This window comes from Schistocerca americana, chromosome 7 (assembly GCF_021461395.2).
Source record: "Schistocerca americana isolate TAMUIC-IGC-003095 chromosome 7, iqSchAmer2.1, whole genome shotgun sequence".
Taxonomy (NCBI): Eukaryota; Metazoa; Arthropoda; class Insecta; order Orthoptera; family Acrididae; genus Schistocerca; species Schistocerca americana.
In genome coordinates this window covers 166,827,940-166,846,348 of record NC_060125.1, presented here as the reverse complement: position 1 = coordinate 166,846,348, position 18,409 = coordinate 166,827,940, and the positions used below count along the sequence as shown (strand labels likewise).

Sequence of the window (18,409 nt, the reverse complement as noted above, 5' to 3'; positions counted from 1 at the left end):
AATGGAAGGGTAGGAATTAGAGAATCCTGTAGAATAGTAGGAAAACATGGAGAGGACGAATATAATGACAATGGGGAATGATTGATTGCAATTTGTGAACAATTTGATCTAAAAATTAGCAATACATTTTTCAAACATAAGGACATTCATAAATATAATTGGCAACAGAACACTAAAGAACTTCGTTCTATAATAGATTATATTATCATTAGGCAAACAAGTAGTTTCAAGGCAGTAGACGTCAGATCTTATAGAGGAGCCCAGTGTGGATCAGACCACTGTCTAGTAAAAATGAAGTCTTTTTGGCCATGGAAGATTGCAAGGAACGATACAAGTAACATAAATAAAATGAACCAGACTGAGAAAGATGAAAATTTACCTTTTAATATTGACAGCCTACAAGACGAAAGTATCAGAACACTCTTTGCGGCCAGGATGGAAAGGAAACTGGTTGAATCATTTGAAGGAAGTACAGAGGAAATATATGACTATATAAAAGCTAATGTGAAAATCATAGCAACAGAGGTGTTGGGTAAAAAAGATAGCAACCACAACCGTGCAGCAGAGTGGTGGTCAGAGGAACTAGAGGTCCTCGTTAGAACAAAACGAAATGCGTTCCTTCAGTGGTTGAATGATAAATCAGAAGAAACAAGATCAATATACAAGGAAAAGAAGAATGAAGTGATGAAAAAAATAAGGATGGCAAAAAATGAAAAATGGGAAAGAACATGTGCCAAGGTGAATAGCAAATTTGGATTTGGGAGAGCAAAAGAAGCATGGTCAGTATTAAAAGGGCTCCGACAGGATACAAAAAGCAAAACTAATCTCCAACTGATGACACAAAAGGAATGGGAAGAGTATTTCCAAAAATTATTAAATGAGGACAGAGAAGAATATCTAGATGAAGGAACGGTGGAAGAAAAAGGACATGAAGATGATGAGATCCAAATTTTAGAAAGTGAAGTACTTCAGGCGTTGAGAACAGGAAAGAATGGTAAATCACCAGGACCAGGCAATACCAATCTGGAGTGTCTGAAATATGGTGGTGACAAAATTGTGAAACTGATAACACAGCTCTTCAACAAAATGATACATGGAGATTCAATACCCAATGAGATGAAGCTAGCTTACATTAATACAATATTTAAGAAAGGGGATCGGAAAATTTGTTCAAACTATCGAGGAATTTGTGTTACAAACACATTAATGAGAATTTTTGCGAAAGTAATTAAAAATAAACTGGAAAAAAATTTTAGAACCCAAGAAGAACAATGTGGATTCACGGCTGGGAGATCATGTGTAGACCATATTTTCAGATTAAGACAGATTTTGGTGAAACATAGGGAAAAATCAAAAAATATAGGATTAATTTTCATAAATCTAGAAAAAGCGTATGATACTGTTCCAAGAAAATTTCTTTGGAGAGCACTACATATGGCAAACATAAACCCTTCCTTGATTAAAATAATACAACAGATGTATAAAGATAACATTTGCCAAGTGAAAGTTGGTAATAAACATTCACAGAAATTTATAACAAGCAAAGGCCCTTTACAGGGCTGTCCCATGTCACCATCATTATTTAAAATCTATGTAGATATTAGCCTTAGAACATGGTCTCGTAAATGTAATAGTATGGGATTAGAAATAAGAGATGGAGTTTACCTACATCATTTATTGTTTGCTGATGATCAAGTAGTCGTAGCACAAGATGGGGAAGATGCTAACTATATGTGCAATCAACTAGCAGTAGCATACAAAACTTGGGGTTTGAAGATTAATTACCAAAAAACAGAATACTTGAATAATGATTCAGATGAGCTGTACATTGAAGGAAAAAAAATCAAAAAGATAAACACTTTCTGTTATTTGGGATCCATTTTAGAAATCGAGGGAAAACCAGAGTCAGAAATCAATAAAAGAATTAGTAGTGGACGGAGGGTCATTGGGATGCTTAACTCAGTCTTATGGAGCAGGAATGTAATGAGCAGAACTAAAAAATTAATATACAAATCCATATTAGAGAGTGTGGTTCTGTATGGAACGGAGACCTGGACAATTAACATGAAGCACATTAAAAAATTACAAGCTCTAGAGATGGACTTCTGGAGAAGATTGGCAAGAATCTCCAGGAAAGAAAAGATAAGGAACACCGAAATAATAAGGAGAATGGAAATAAAAGAAAGAATATATGACGTAATAGATAGGAAGAAATTACAGGGATGTGGGCATGTATGACGAATGGAGAAAACCAGAATACTAAAATTGATACTGGAGTGGGAACCGGAGGGGAGAAGAAGAAGACGACGACCTATGACCACTTGGCTCCGAAAATGTACAGCACACAATGAGGAGAATGGGCGCAGAGGAAGAGGACACACAAGATCGAAACACCTGGAAGAATATTTTGAAAATATAGTTTAAGAACGTTTATTGTTTGTATTGTAATTTCCAAGTAAATTATTATGTTGGAGATAAGCCTCTGTAATGAGGAAAAGCTCAAAATAATAATAATAATAATTGATTCCCCAAACTAGTTTTCAGCTACAAATATCGCCACATCAGTGGGTTCTGTAAATTGAAAACATGCTGAAAATAGCATACTTATACAAGCATTGTAACCTATTATTCCATTTTAACTGTTCATTTTTTGAAATATAGTTTCCTGTGTATACTTTCATACTACCTTATTTATTGTACATTATGTTCTTAAAAATTGTTGTTGCTGCTTGCGGCATTTCTTTCAGCATACATGACATACATCATGTCATCTACAACTGTGTGAGTGGCTGTTAGTAAAAAAAATAATAAAAGGTGAACTTACATATGTCAGTGTTACACACTTGTGGTGCAGTAGTGTTGTGGATACAGTTTTGGTGTGTACTGGGCTGTTAGTTTGTAGTGTACTCACATTTGTTGGAGGGCATGCAGCTAATTCTATATACAGAAATGCAAAACTTTTGCATGTTGTTTATGATCCAAAACGTTATGCCATCTTGCTGTTCACGTGTGTCGCAAGAAATGTATCGCATGTTGTGAGAAGGCTATAAAAACTATAATGGGAGTTTTGATAACCTCTGTTCCTTATTTATGTCTCTGTGTGTGATAGGTAAGTGGTTCTTTTGTGTGTGTGTGTGTGTGTGTGTGTGTGTGTGTGTGTGTGTGTGTGTACGTTCTGTTCTGTGTCCTGGGTCAGTTTTCTCTGAGTGGCAAAGAGAGTGTTGTTGCAAAAAGGTTGTGTTTTCGTTTATTACATTTTTCCCTTCCATTATAACCTTTTGTATGCAATAATTTTCTCCTATTGTTACTTGATCAGTATAGTCTGTATCTGTGTTGCAGAATGTGTGGATCACTTTAGATATTAGTGGGGTTATGATTTTTGTCCACTAGGTGTTCTGCGAAAGTTGAATGGGTGCTGTTACTCTTTAGAGCTCTCATGTGCTCCGTGTATCTCGTTCAGAAATGTCTGCTTGGTTGTCCTTTGTATTGGGCCTGACAGGAGTTACATGTTAGTTGATATATTCCAGCATTGCTGAATTAGTCAGAGGTTTTTTTTTTTTATCTGATCTTAAGCCTTTTATTGAACTGTGTTGTTTCTTCTGAATGTTAGTGGGCTCCCTTGCTCTTTCAACATGTTTCCAATTCTTTGTGATTTTGTTGTTGTTGTATGTTAATGTGTACCATCTGTCTCTTTTTCCTGATGTGGTGTGGTCTGCTGGGTTCTGTGTGCTCTGCCTCTGGGTTTTCAGTACTTATTTTTATGTTTCATTTTTATCTTGTTGTCGAGTTTGTTTATGATGTCTGTTTTGTAGTCATTTTCAACAGCAATTTGTTTGATTGTATTTAGTTCCTGTGTGTAGTTTTCTAGTTTAAGAGTTGTCGTGTTTATCCTGTGGAGCATGTGTCTGAAACTCGCATATTTATGCACTGTCGGGTGGTTAGATGAGCTATGGATAACAGTGATTGTGGATGTGGGTTTTCTGTAGCTGGAGAATTCATGTTGGTGTTGTTTCTTGTGATTGTAAGATCCAAGAAATTTAATTTCTGTTTTATTCTATTTCCATTGTCAAGTGGATTTGTGGGTGTACTGTGTTGATGTTACTGTGTAGCTCTTTATACTTTTTTGTGTTTCATCTACAAGACAGATTATATTCTGTCCTTCGGTATGTTTGTGTTGGGTCACTGGTTAGCTTGCTTATTTTATTCTCTTCCAGAATTTTTTCTGTTTTCTCAATGTATTTTGTGTGTGTTATTAAACTAGAGCATTCCCTTTGTCCACATTGGTGGTGAGTGTGTTATCTTGTTTTAATTTTTTATGTATACTGTTTATGGTTTTCTCATCAGATGTTATTGTATTTGTGGTTATGGATGGTTTATTCTTTCTGATGATTTGTTTCATTTCCTCTGTCACTAGTTCTCTTGTTTAGGCCTGAGTTGAAGTCTGGTGTGAGAGTTTTTTCATGTTGTCCTATGATGTATTCAGTATCAATAATATGATTTTCTATGTGTTATGTGAGCGTTCAAATTGTATTTGGGGCCTTTCTCAAGTAGCTGCTGATCTTCTTTTGTGAATGTTATGTCAGTAAAATTAATCAAGTATTCATGTGTGTGTGTGTGTGTGTGTGTGTGTGTGTGTGTGTGTGTGTGTGTGTGTGTGTGGGCGCGCGCGCGCGCGCGCGCGCGCGTGCGCGCGCACAAGTGAGCGAACGAACGAACGAGCGGTTTTAGAGCTGTTTTTGTTCTTAATTCCATTTAATTTTTGTTCCTGTTGCTGCCATTTCTTTTCCATTGTTGACTGTGAGTGGTGATTTATTCTTACCATTATGTCATACAGTATTGAGGGACTGGTGATTTTGTTTGCTAATTCTACGTGTAATTTGTATAAGCTAATGTTCAGTTCTTGTTTCGTTGAGTGTAGGGAGAAAATTTCATATTTCAGCTAAGCTCTTTCAGCTGTTTGTTTGGCATTTGTGCTGCAGGTGACATGTTGTTTACATTAATTTTAATATAATTAGGAATGATGATGTTGAGTGAGAAGATTTTGTTGTACTTGAGATTCATGTTTGTTTGATGTAGTTTCACCCTCATTTTTTTAAGTTTGTTGAAGAGCTTTACTGTAAAAACCTCGCATGGCGTCGAAACAACAACTTTATCTTGGAACTCTTCCATTTGGTCTGTGTTTGCATAGAGAAAACAACAATATGGGAATTGTAAGTCTGCCTTGATGCAAAACACTTCATTTGTTTACATATTTATTCCCCAAACACACATAGGACAAAGAAGCAGAAATTTCTGAACGAGATACACAGAGCACATGACAGCTTTAAATAGTGACAGCACACATTCAGCTTTCACAGAACACCTAATGAACAAAAACCATGTTGTTGTTGTTGTTGTTGTTGTTGTTGTGGTCTTCAGTCCTGAGACTGGTTTGATGCAGCTCTCCACGCTAATCTATCCTGTGCGAGCTCCTTCATCTCCCAGTACCTACTGCAACCTGCATCCTTCTGAATCTGCATAGTGTATTCATCTCTTGGTCTCCCTCTACGATTTTTACCCTCCACACTGCCCTCAAATGCTAAATTTGTGATCCCTTGATGCCACAGGACATGTCCTACCAACCGATCCCTTCTTCTAGTCAAGTTGTGCCACAAACTTCTCTTCTCCCCAATCCTATTCAATACCTCCTCATTAGTTACGTGATGTACCCACCTAATCTTCAGCATTCTTCTGTAGCACCACATTTCGAAGGCTTCTATTCTCTTCTTGTCCAAACTATTTATCGTCCATGTTTCACTTCCATACATGACTACACTCCATACAAATACTTTCAGAAACGACTTCCTGACACTTAAATCTGTACTCGATGTTAACAAATTTCTCTTCTTCAGAAACGCTTTCCTTGCCACTGCCAGTCTACATTTTATATCCTCTCTACTTCGACCATCATCAGTTATTTTGCTCCCCAAATAGCAAAACTCCTTTACTACTTTAAGTGTCTCATTTCCTAATCTAATTCCCTCAGCATCACCCGACTTACTTCGACTACATTCCATTATGCTCATTTTGCTTTTGTTTATGTTCATCTTATATCCTCCTTCCAAGAGACTGTCCATTCCGTTCAACTGCTCTTCCAAGTCCTTTGCTGTCTCTGACAGAATTACAATGTCATCGGCGAACCTCAAAGTTTTTATTTCTTCTCCCTGGGTTATAATACCTACTCCAAATTTTTCTTTTATTTCCTTTACTGCCTGCTCAATATACAGATTGAATAACATCGGGGAGAGGCTACAACCCTGTCTCACTCCCTTCCCAACCACTGCTTCCCTTTCATGCCCCTCAACTCTTATAACTGCCATCTGGTTTCTGTAAAAATTGTAAATAGCCTTTCTCTCCCTGTATTTCACCCCTGCCACCTTTAGAATTTGAAAGAGAGTATTCTAGTCAACAGTGTCAAAAGCTTTCTCTAAGTCTACAAATGCTAGAAACGTAGGTTTGCCTTTCCTTAATCTTCCTTCTACGATAAGTCGTAAGGTCAGTATTGCCTCACGTGTTCCAACATTTCTATGGAATCCAAACTGATCTTTGCCGAGGTTGGATTCTATCAGTTTTTCCATTTGTCTGTAAATAATTCGCGTTAGTATTTTGCAGCTGTGACTTACTAACTGATAGTTCGGTAATTTTCACATCTGTCAACACCTGCTTTCTTTGGGATTGGAATTGTTATATTCTTCTTGAAGTCTGAGGGAATTTCGCCTGTCTCATACATCTTGCTCACCAGATGGTAGAGTTTTGTCAGTACTGGCTCTCGCAAGGCCGTCAGTAGTTCTAATGGAATGTTGTCTACTCCCGGGGCCTTGTTTCGACTTAGGTCATTCAGTGCTCTGTCAAACTCTTCACGCAGTATCGTATCTCCCATTTCATCTTCATCTACATCCTCTTCCATTTCCATAATATTTTCCTCAAGTACATCGCCCTTCTATAGACCCTCTGTATACTCCTTCCACCTTTCTGCTTTCCCCGCCTTGCTTAGAACTGGGTTTCCATCTGAGCTCTTGATATTCATACAAGTGGCTCTCTTTTCTCCAAAGGTCTCTTTAATTTTTCTGTAGGCTGTATCTTTGTTACCCCTAGTGAGATACGCCTCTACATCCTTACATTTGTCCTCTATCCATGCCTGCTTAGCCATTTTGCACTAACTGTCGATCTCATTTTTTAGACTTTGTATTCCTTTTTGCCTGCTTCATTTACTGCATTTTTATATTTTCTCCTTTCATCAATTAAATTCAATATTTCTTCTGTTACCCAGGGATTTCTACTAGCCCTCGTCTTTTTACCTACTTGATCCTCTGCTGCCTTCACTGCTTCATCTCTCAGAGCTACCCATTCATCTTCTACTGTATTTCTTGCCCCAATTCCTGTCAGTTGTTCCCTTACGCTCTCCTTGAAACTCTGTACAACCTCTGGTTCTTTCAGTTCACCCAGGTCCCATCTCCTTAAATTCCCACCTTTTTGCAATTTCTTCAGTTTTAATCTACAGTTCATAACCAATAGATTGTGGTCAGAGTCCACATCTGCCCCTGGAAATGTCCTACAATTTAAAACCTGGTTCCTAAATCTCTGTCTTAACATTATATAATCTATCTGATACCTTTTAGTATCTCCAGGATTCTTCCATGTATACAACCTTCTTTTATGATTCTTGAACCAAGTGTTAGCTATGATTAAGTTATGCTCTGTGCAAAATTCTACCAGACGGCTTCCTCTTTCATTTCTGAGCCCCAATCCATATTCACCTACTATGTTTCCTTCTCTCCCTTTTCCTACTGTCGAATTCCAGTCACCCATGACTATTAAATTTTCGTCTCCCTTCACTACCTGAATAATTTCTTGTATACAAAAACCATAACGCCACTAATATTGAAAGTGATCTACACGTTCTGAAACACAGCAACAGTCTATGCCGATCAAGTAACAACAGAAGAAAATTACTGCATACAAAAGGCTATAGTGGAAAGGAAAAATATAATAAACGAAAACACAACATTTTGCAACAACACATTCTTTACTGCTCTGAGAGAACTGACCCAGGACACAGAACAGAAAGCACACACACACACACACACACAAGCGCGCGCGCACACACACACACACACACACACACACACACACACACAAAAGAACCACTTCCCCATCACACACAGAGACATAAATAAGGAACGAAGGTCATCAAAACTCCCACTATAGTTTTCATAGCCTTCTCACAACATGCGATACATTTCTTGCGACACATGTGTGAACAGCAAGATGGCATAATGTTTTGGATTGTAAACAAAGTGCAAAAGTTTTGCTTTTCTGTGTATAGAATTAGCTACATGCCCTCTAACAAATGTGAGTACACGACAAACTAAGTAACAGCCCAGTACACGTCAAAACCTTATCCATAGCACTACTGCACACCAAGTGTATAATGCTGACATAAGTATGTTCACCTTTTAGTATTTGTTTACTAACAGCTGCTCACACAGTTGCAAATGACCTGATGTATGCTGAGAGAAACAGCAACAGAAAAAGCACAGAAAACATGCCATAATGTACAATAAATAAGGTAGTATGAAAATATCCACATAAAACTATATTTCAAAAACCAAATGGTTAAAATGTAATAATATGTTACAGTGTTTGTATAACTATTCAATTTTCTGCATGTTTTAGATTTAAAGAACCCACCGCTGATGGCGATATTTGTCACTGAAACTAGTTTGGGGAATAAATAAGTAAACAAAGTGTTTTGCATCAAGACAGACTCACAATTCCCATATTGTGGTTTTTCTGCGCAAACACAGACCAAGTGGAAGAGTTGCAAGATAAAGTTATCTTCTGAGACATTGTGAACATCACCCCAGTTTCTTTTCAGAAACATTTCCTTGGCATTTTCTATTGTCTGATGATTGGTCACTGTGTTTTGTACGAAACCAATAACTGTGATGTCGCAGGTTATTCATTATAACTACTTGCATATTATGGTGAGAGAAGCTATCATAACTCTTTAAATATTTATGACATTGATTTGTGTAAAGACTAATGGTAACAACTCAGCAAACAGTTGAAGGCACATTAAACAAACTGGGGATGTTGCTAGCTGCCAGAAAAATCATTCTTCAGAGCTGTATAGTATACATACACACATACGTACACCTGTACTGTGACCGTGTTGTGCCAACACTGCAAGTTGACTAGGGTAACAGGTTGTGTCGAGTGGAATGGCGGAACGAAGAAAGGCCACTGGTAGTGGGAGGGAGGGTTGAGGAAGGGTTGCTGATCACGACCAGCAGCCACACAAAATATAAATTTGACACCAAAGAGCTTTTCACTGGTTTCAGGCTGGGGGGAGTTGTGTACAGCACGCAATGAGATGGGGGATTCGATCCTGTAACCCTCCTGGCCTCAGTCTCTGCTAGTGTCTGCCTCACACTCGCATCCATCCCTGCCCCATGACCCATCTTCATTCATCCTGCACTCACACCCTCTTCTCTGCAGTCTCCCTCTACCTCTGTTCTATTTCCTCCTCTCGATCCAGTCCTATACACCATTGCAGACTGTGGACAACTCCCCATACCTGTAGGCAGAACGAGTTCACTGGTGTAACATTTCCAGCCCATGCATCTCCTGCCTCTACCTCTTGGCTGTCGGCCACATTCCCAACCCTCCCTTGCACTTTCTATCTGCTTTCTTCCCTTACCCACTCCATTCGACACAACCTCTCAACCTAGTGCAGCTGGAGTGCTGGCGCAATGTAGTCAGCAGGAACAGTGTAGCCTTAGAGGTGTGTGTGTGTGTGTGTGTGTGTGTGTGTGTGTGTGTGTGTGTGTGTGTGTGGACGCACGCGCGCATGAACTTATACCCTAAAGCTCTTAAATAGGATTTGCCCAAAAGCTACAAATATTCACTCTTCTTTGTGTGCCAATTGATGAGTCAGCCCCTTAATTATTCAGCCAGTTGTTACTTTTACCCCTAAAACTATTTATATTTTACCAGTGACTTTCCATTACTGTATTTATGATGTTGATTATATCTGCACATTCAAATATTGACTGCTCAATATCTCCTCAGTATCATGAGTAGTTATCTCTACTCCTTCCATTACTTTATATTCTACCCTGAACTTTCCAGTATTGTATTAAGAAACGTATTCATAATATGTATGTTTAAATATTGCAACTGCTTATTATGGTAACTCTAAAAAATTCTTTAACATTCTATAAAGTTAATACATTACCAATGTGAGAATTAGTTATAATTGTGCATTCACAAATTTCCTAACCTAAATAGGAATATTTCTGGTGTTACAGATATGTACCGTACCAAGAAGAAAGAAGGCTCGGCCTTTATGGATAAATTTCCTGCTGATGTAGAAAAGGCTGAGTCTATGACAGGTGGTGATCCACAGATTCTGTCAGACAGTGAGTTTGCTCCAAAGGAGAAAACAACTTGGAAGACAATATTTTGTGAAGATAAGAAACCTGTTTCTCCCACTGAGTGGTTTCCAAAGCCAGCAAAAATGAATAAGAATTCAGCAGTTACTCCAGAAGTGCAAAGCCATAAGCCTACTGTTCGTCGTCGTATAACCCACCCACGTCTTCTCAGAATACTGAGAGGTGAGGAGGCAGATCATGAAGTACGGATCAGGCCGCAGCCCTCTGTTAACAATAGTGCTTCAGAGAAGAGTGCACCCTACCATTGCCCAACATGTGATTTCACTAGTAACCGTCTGAATGTAATCATACTTCATAACAAGTATCACTCAAATATGCCACTAGCTAACCGTGGTCGAGGTAAAGGAAAAGTTTCTTTAAAAGCAGACATTTCATTAGGATCCCCAGCAGGGAGAGGAACTGCTAAAGGTCGAATGAAGCAGAGTCAGAGCAACGTATCTACGGATGGGTCGAAGGAAAGAGATTATCATTCAGACAGTGAACCTCCTATAAAAATAGTTCGAACTAAAGACAAAGTTATCAAAATGGATATAAGTCCAGACAGTTCAGCTTGTGACAAGCTTAATGAAAGAACTGAACCACAAGCTGATAAGCCGTCAGAAAAAAAAATGGAAAGGAAACCTATATTTGGAAAGAGAAAGGGTTCAAAGAAAAAAGAAATACCACCAAAGAAAAAGAAGACAAATGAAGAAATCAGAGAGAAATTGTTGGCAGATTGGGAAGATGATGATGATGATGAACAGGAAGAACAAGAAATTGAGCTATTAAAACAAGTATTAAACAAGAGCTCCAAACCAGAAAATACAACAAGAGCTAAAGAGATGTCGTGCTTTGACTTTGATGAGAGTGCAGACTCAATGTTGGATGTAGAGCTTGAAGAGAGAGCTAAAAAGTTTGCAGAGAACCTCAGGTTCCCCAGAGTCACAGAGGACAGAGATTCGGTACAGAAACAAAAGAACCCTGAAGTGAAACAACATCAGTCTTCATTTGCTGTCACTAGAGAGGTTGATACGTGGTCACAGGAAACTGCAGAAGCTGTGGACAATAATGAATCTTTGTTGCATGAGCGACACCACAAGGAAACAGTGAGTACAGAGGACTGTGAATCATCTTCTATATTGGCAAATGAAGATGTGCAGGAAATAATGACTGGCACACATGAAAGGGTGAGTGGCAATGGTACAGAAACGGAAGAAAAGCCCTCAGAAGTAATGAGCTTCACAAATACATACGGAGAGAACATTGACCATAAATTTCTGGAAAACACAGGAATGGATGTGCCACAAAACCCAAGTAGTGGTGAGGACTCTGGCATAAAAGTTAAGACAGAAGACTCAAATGAGTTGGAAGATTTGAAATCAGAATTTGAAACTGTTATGGCAGAAACAGTTATTCCTGATCTGCCAACAGTGCCAGAAAATAGACTCCTTTCAGAAAGAAAATCTCTTTCTGTATCTGAGCTAGATGAAGGAATTACTGAATCCTTAGATGGCAGAGGTGATGATTGTGATTATAGTACAAAACCTGACGATTCTCCTCAGCATGAGCAAAAAAATGAAAGTTTTTTATCTGAACAAAAAGATTATAAAGATGAATCTCTCACCTTGAAGACAGAATTTTCAGAAACTGAGGAGGAGAAAAATTTACTGGAATCAAACTTTGAATCAGAAACTTATGTTGAGAAAAATGAGTTATCAAATCTGGAAGTAGTGAAAGACCACCCTGCTGAGAGCAGTGAGAAACAGTTTAAAGAGCCAAATGTGACAGATCAGATGTGTCATACAAGTGAAAATGAAGATGTTCAAAACTTGGCTGCAAATGAGGAATCTTCTCCAGATAAAAACTCTGTACTCCCTGTATCAGAAAATAGTTCAAATATGCAAAATTTTCTGCCAACTGATGAAAGAGAAGTAACATCAGATATAAATACTGATGATCAGGTTGATTCTGAAAATCCTGAAGAGATCCCTGAATCTACAGAGCAGAATGAGTTACTGTCTTTGCAAATAAAAGAAACTACTGACAAATTGGAAAGTGAGAATCAAGGAAATTCTGGCAGCAAAGTGCTTGCTGGATTATCAGAAGAAGAAATTTCAAAGCCAGTGTCATGTCCAGTAATAGATAATCAAGTTTCTGATGTTGATATTGTGGACAAAGTCGAACCAGATGTTGGGAAAGATTCTTCTGAAACGACAGAAGAGAAATTTGTGTGTGACAGTGAAAAGCTCTCTCTCCAGGAAACTGATACGATTGATGATGATGATGAACTTGATATAAACTCCATGCCTGTAGTAATGACTGATGCTGTTATTAAGGAGGAGTTAGATGTGAAAGACACCATTAAACAATTTTCTGCTATACAGCCAGTTGTCGTTAGTGCAGCAAATATTGATGGACAGTTGTCTTCTGCATCAGTGTTAGTTCCAGCTTCTGCTGAAAGTGGATCTTTAATGACACCTGTTTCTTCGGTGAAAACAGCGCATGGTGGTAACACAGTTTTGAAGATTATAAAATCTTCTCCTGCTCAAGGTACAAATGTTAGTGGTTTAAAGTCAGTACTACCACATAAACCAGGTAGTAAGTATGTAATTATACAGCAGAGCCCTGGTCAACAAGTGCGATATCCTGGAAAACCTCTTCAGCAATGTGTTACCCTAAAAACTATAAACCAGCAACAGGGAAACAATGGTTCAACAAAGAAATTATTGATAATGAAGACTTCACAGAGCACTGGCTCTTCAGAGGTCCAGTCGGTACTTACAACGAGCAGTAAGATTCCAACATTTGGGCAGCGAGTGATCACAAGCTCAGGTGCAATTGTCACTGCAGTTCCTTCTGGTAAAGCAGTTTTACCAAAAGGTGCAAAGATAGTGCCCATGCCTCAACAGCAATTAAAAGTTTTTACAAGTACTGGAAAACAGAAACAAATTGTTGCACCCAAATTAGCTATGCAGAGCACCAAGGCTAAAGTCTCCTTACCCTCTATGCAGAGTCTTCAGAAAGTTAATGTGCTACAGACTTCGACTGGGAGAATTGTGGGTACTACCAGTAAATCAAAGAGCAGTACAATATTGATTCATTCACCACAGGTTACATCATCTGTGCAATCTAAACAAGGCATCATCTCGAGTAGTCACTCCACTCAGAGTGTCCCTCAAGTAAGCCTGAAACCACAGTTAGTAAGAGGTAAACAAATCCCTTCGCCTGGAACATCATTACAGCGTGTTCTTCTGACTACTGGGACACAGTCTTCACTCCAACCACAACAGCAGAGACCAATAATGACAAAACCTTCTTCACAGCAGAGAATGCTTGTGCAAAGGCTACAAGTTCCAAAATCAGCAACTGTTGTTGTCTCTACTGACAGTATTAAAAAGACAACATCAGGTATTAGTACAGGTCAGGTGCCAAATACTTCAAAAATATTACCTCACACACAGCAGAAAGGTACCATTCAGACAATACACCCAAAAGGAAGAGTACTGGCAATACAAAATGCAAAACAGAAATTACCAGCAAAAATTTTACAGCCTGCAAGTGTATCACAGTCACTGCAATCTGTCCAAGTTCTTCAAGCAGCAGTGCCAGCTGAAGCTGCTGAACACCCCGTAAGTGGAACCAATATTCTTATTCCGTCATCGGCATCATCTGGTACGACAGTAAACATCCAACATTCACCATCGTCTGGATCCATATTGACATCAGAACAACTGGCTCAAATGATGGGGACATCAGGACAAATTGCTACAGACTCTGGCACTTTGGTACTTGTTACAATAAATGAATCAGGTAATTTACAACCCTTTGACAATTCAACACTGGTGGCATACGATACATCAGCTGCACCAGATTCTAAAGCAGCCAATGCTCTGTATATTGATTCATCAACTTTGGGATCTCAGAATGATCTCGATAAATTGATATTAACGATAAATAATCAAGCTGCTACTACAAGTGGTGTTGTAAATATGGAACAGCACTCTCCTTCAGTTTCACACGATCAGCAGTGCACTGTCTTCAGTATTGCTAATAATAGCCAGACAGCTGCTCCAGGTGCCTGCAATCAGGACATATTAGCAGCTGCTTTGGCCAATACTGATGTTTTCCAGCCAGAATCCACTAATGTTGTAGGTGATGCTTTGACTATCAACCACCCTGGAAGTCCTGGAAGACTTTTGGAGTCGTCCTCACTCTTAACTGTTTCATCCACAACATTGCATCAAGCTGCTATGCTGCTTCCGTCAGTCACAACTGCTGGGCTGCCTCCTGCAGCTCCAGGTGTTTTAGAGACATCGCTGACACTCAACCAGCCAATAATGACTCCATTGGAAGTACCATCAGCTGTCACTCATCTTGAAAGTCCACCACCACCACCGCCCTCCACATCAATGCAGTTGACTCAGTCATCTCTTGTTATTCCTACTTCTGCATTTTCATCAATAAATTATGCCCCAGAAACAGCACCATCAACAGAGTCTCCTGTTTCCAGCTCGACAGTGATGAAAGCCTTGCCCAGTTTGCAGCTACCTGTGCAATATGTCTCTGAAGAGGTCAGTGAATCATCACAAATGCAAGATAAAATTGGAGATACAGTTGTTCCCCCTTCTAGCTCAGCTGAAGCTTCACAAAAAAAAGATAAAGTGTTACCTTCTTTTGAGAACATTTCTGAGGGAGTCACAAGTTCAGAGGTTGCTGGAAATTCGTGTTCAAAGTACAGTTCTCTTGGTGAAGCAGCATCTGCACAAGTCCCTGAAATATCATCTCCTCAGGAAAATACAGTCAATTTCAACAGCATCCAGCCAGAATTTCAGCAGATGCCAGAGAGCACATCAGAAACACCGTGTTGTACAAAAAAGCTGACTGACCAAGCTGTCTCTACATCATATGTCACAGATGTTAAAGATAGTTCTGATGGGATAGGTTCTTCTGTCCACATAACCAGCACTCCAGTGGTATTTTCACATCAGCTAGAGAGCACTTCAGAAGCAATTGCTAGAAAAGCTTCAGATACTGCAGCTGCTGAGGAAGAACAATCACCACATCATGAAGACCAGTCATCTGTGAACTGTGTAGAAAGCACATCAGAAAACATGTTAATGGATGCGAATGTGTCAACTCATCAATTGGCTGCTATCGAAGATGCAGAAAGCACCTCAGGCATACCTGAGGAGACAAATTCCAGTTCCACTGCAGTTATCGGAGGTCACCAAATCGTATCATCAGTGTGGGCCGAAAGTGGGAATAATTCAGAAACTGCTCCAGCAAAAGAAGAAAGTGAAAGGTAATGACATGATTTTAAGTAAATTGCAAGCTGTCATTCAAAAATAGAGAGAGTGCAGCTGCAGTAAGTGGGAAAGATTTTAGTTGATAATTCAAAACTGCACACAAATACCAGCATAATGTACATGGAAACTTTTTAAATATTTTTATTCGTCTTTTACTTGATTTTAGTATTCGAACATGAGTTTGAGATCTCATCAAACTTAAAATTGTTTTGAAGTTAAATTACTTATGCTATAAGTTACATGAGAGAACTAAATTGAGCTCAAAATTGAGAGACTCCTTTACTTTTCATACATTAAAGTGGTGTTACTTGTATGTAGATTTGTATTGTTCATGTAGCATTGCTGCGTAGTTTTAAAGGATTTTTATTATAGATATTGTTTGGGTACCATAGTAGTTCGTAGGTGAGGAGCACTTTCAAAAATGAGGTAACAGTGCTTAGTCTCCACACATCTTTCATTCACCCAGCTGATATATGTCTTGTTATTAATGAAATTTGAGTTTGTAAAATGAAACAAGAAAATTTCTTACTTTGTACCCAAAGGGTGTGACAGTAATCAGTAAGACTGTGGTTTTCTTTTATTGTGTTGTATATTAGAATCTCTCTGTAAATATGTCTCCTGTCAGATATCAGAATAGTGTCAGATTTTGTTTTATATCAAATCCTATAGGAACATTTTTATGAAATTTTTATTATTTTATGACTGTTGTAAATATGAAATTATTAATTTCAGTGTAGGCTGAAAATATTGAATGGTGAACATATTTTATTAAAAAAGGTAACTATGATATATATACATTTGTATGTGTGTGTTCATGTGTATGTGCATAAGACAGAGGTTATATGAATATGAGGTGCCTGACCATTTTGTATACATGTTTGAATGTAATGTGAATGTCTTTTTGTGCTGACAGGAATGAAAAGAATGGATGCAAGTATGCACATAAAGTATCATAGCTTCATATAATAAGTAAGATACATAAAATGTTGTCACCACTGAGTTGCATACTTGGTATTTGAGTGAGTGATTTTATCAGTGATTTTGTACATGTGTGTCAATTATATGTACTTTGTAAAAAATTGTTAATATCCAATACAATAGGTATTTGGCATATGGTATTATGTTTTGTTTCCCTTAGACCTGAAACAACAAGTCCCATGTTCATGATTTTACATACATCCACATGAAGAAAGAAAAAAGGGGAAAAAAGATATTTCAACATGTCCTGTAACATTTGTGCAATACACCACCTAATATGCAGTAAACAAATTTTTATTTTGGCATTGTTTCCAGAAGTCTTTTATTATGTGATTTTCTGCCCTTGCAAATTAACAAAACACTATTTCAGCTGAAATGAAAATATTAAAACAATAAAATATTTAATTTGGCATAAGCTCTTTGGAAAATTGGAAAAGTATTGCATTTGCAAAAGAGTATAAGGACTGGAACTTGACTAATAACCATGCATAATAAATGGCATTAAACTTATGTTATTAAGGGTTACCTTCTTGGAAGCCATACAGGAAAAGGAATTGAAATGCAGGTTTTCAAAAGAAAATCCAAATTACACTGAATGGCATATTAAACGATGCACAGTTAGGATAACATGTAAAAGGTTGGTTCGTAAAGAAGCGAAACAACAGAGTCAGGTGGGAATAAGACAGGGAAGTGTAGAAAGGTCTAAAAAGAGAATGATTTTGTGTGAGGGGAGGCAAAAGTATTGTAAAGTGAATTATTTGGGAAGTCTTGACTCTAAATTTGTTCTTCCTGTCACCATTTCTACGAGTGTGTCCTGTGCCCCTCTTGTTTTAAGCTTTTAAATAAGTGAATCCTGTTTCTAAAAGCTGTTAACAAACAATTATATCAGATGTGTGTAAGAATGGTTAATTTGTCTGCATATTCCAATGATTATGTTTTGTTCTGGACTTCTATGATAACATGAATGTCTTGATATGCAGATAGGCTACAGAATGATCTATTTTCATTTTGTTTGGTGGGTCGTAAAACTGTTTTATGTTTCTGGCAGCTTTTGATACTCTGTAGTGCTTCGCAGTGCTGTGAAAAGTAAGGTGGTATACAATTCTGAAACTTGTATTCGCACTAATTTGTCACAAATAAATGAAATTCACAACTTCTGTTTGTCTAGTAGCTAGTATGATCATCTTTTTTACGACTTTTGCACTAGGTTAGAAGTTTCATGTAATTCACTGTAGGGGAAAAGTATATTTACTATTGTTCACTGGTAATTATCATCAGCTTTGGAGAGAGTTTGGAACCTTGCTGATTCTAATTAATTTTCATCAATGTGCATAAATTGTGACTTTTTCGTGACAATTGACATATTGGTATGCTTTTTTTTTTTTTCCTTGCCGTATTATTTCTTATTGTTTTCTTCCACTGTGAATGAGCAGTTGGTACCATTTTTGTCGATGTTCATAGGCTCATGTCATTTTTTATAATTGAATTCTGTAATAGGAAAAGGAAGAGAAGGAAAAGTAGTAGGTGAATATGGACTGGGGGAAAGGAATGAAAGAAGCCGCTTGGTAGAATTTTGCACAGAGCATAATTTAATCATGTTTAAAAATCATGAAAGAAGGTTGTATACGTGGAAGAGACCTGGATACACTT

The 18,409-nt window shown here is 38.0% G+C and overlaps 1 protein-coding gene across 3 annotated transcripts in view; it reads left to right on the top strand.

The window, feature by feature from the left end:
* Positions 1–17,069, top strand: part of LOC124622306 (mucin-17-like) — a 79,376-nt gene extending 62,307 nt beyond the window's left edge. For all 3 annotated transcript variants that reach the window (XM_047147979.1, XM_047147980.1, XM_047147978.1), the window contains one exon: positions 10,353–17,069. In XM_047147979.1, coding sequence (XP_047003935.1) covers positions 10,353–15,781 — 5,429 coding nt within the window. In that variant the 3' untranslated portion in view covers positions 15,782–17,069. The remainder of the gene's footprint in view (positions 1–10,352) is intronic.
* Positions 17,070–18,409: the final 1,340 nt, after the last annotated feature.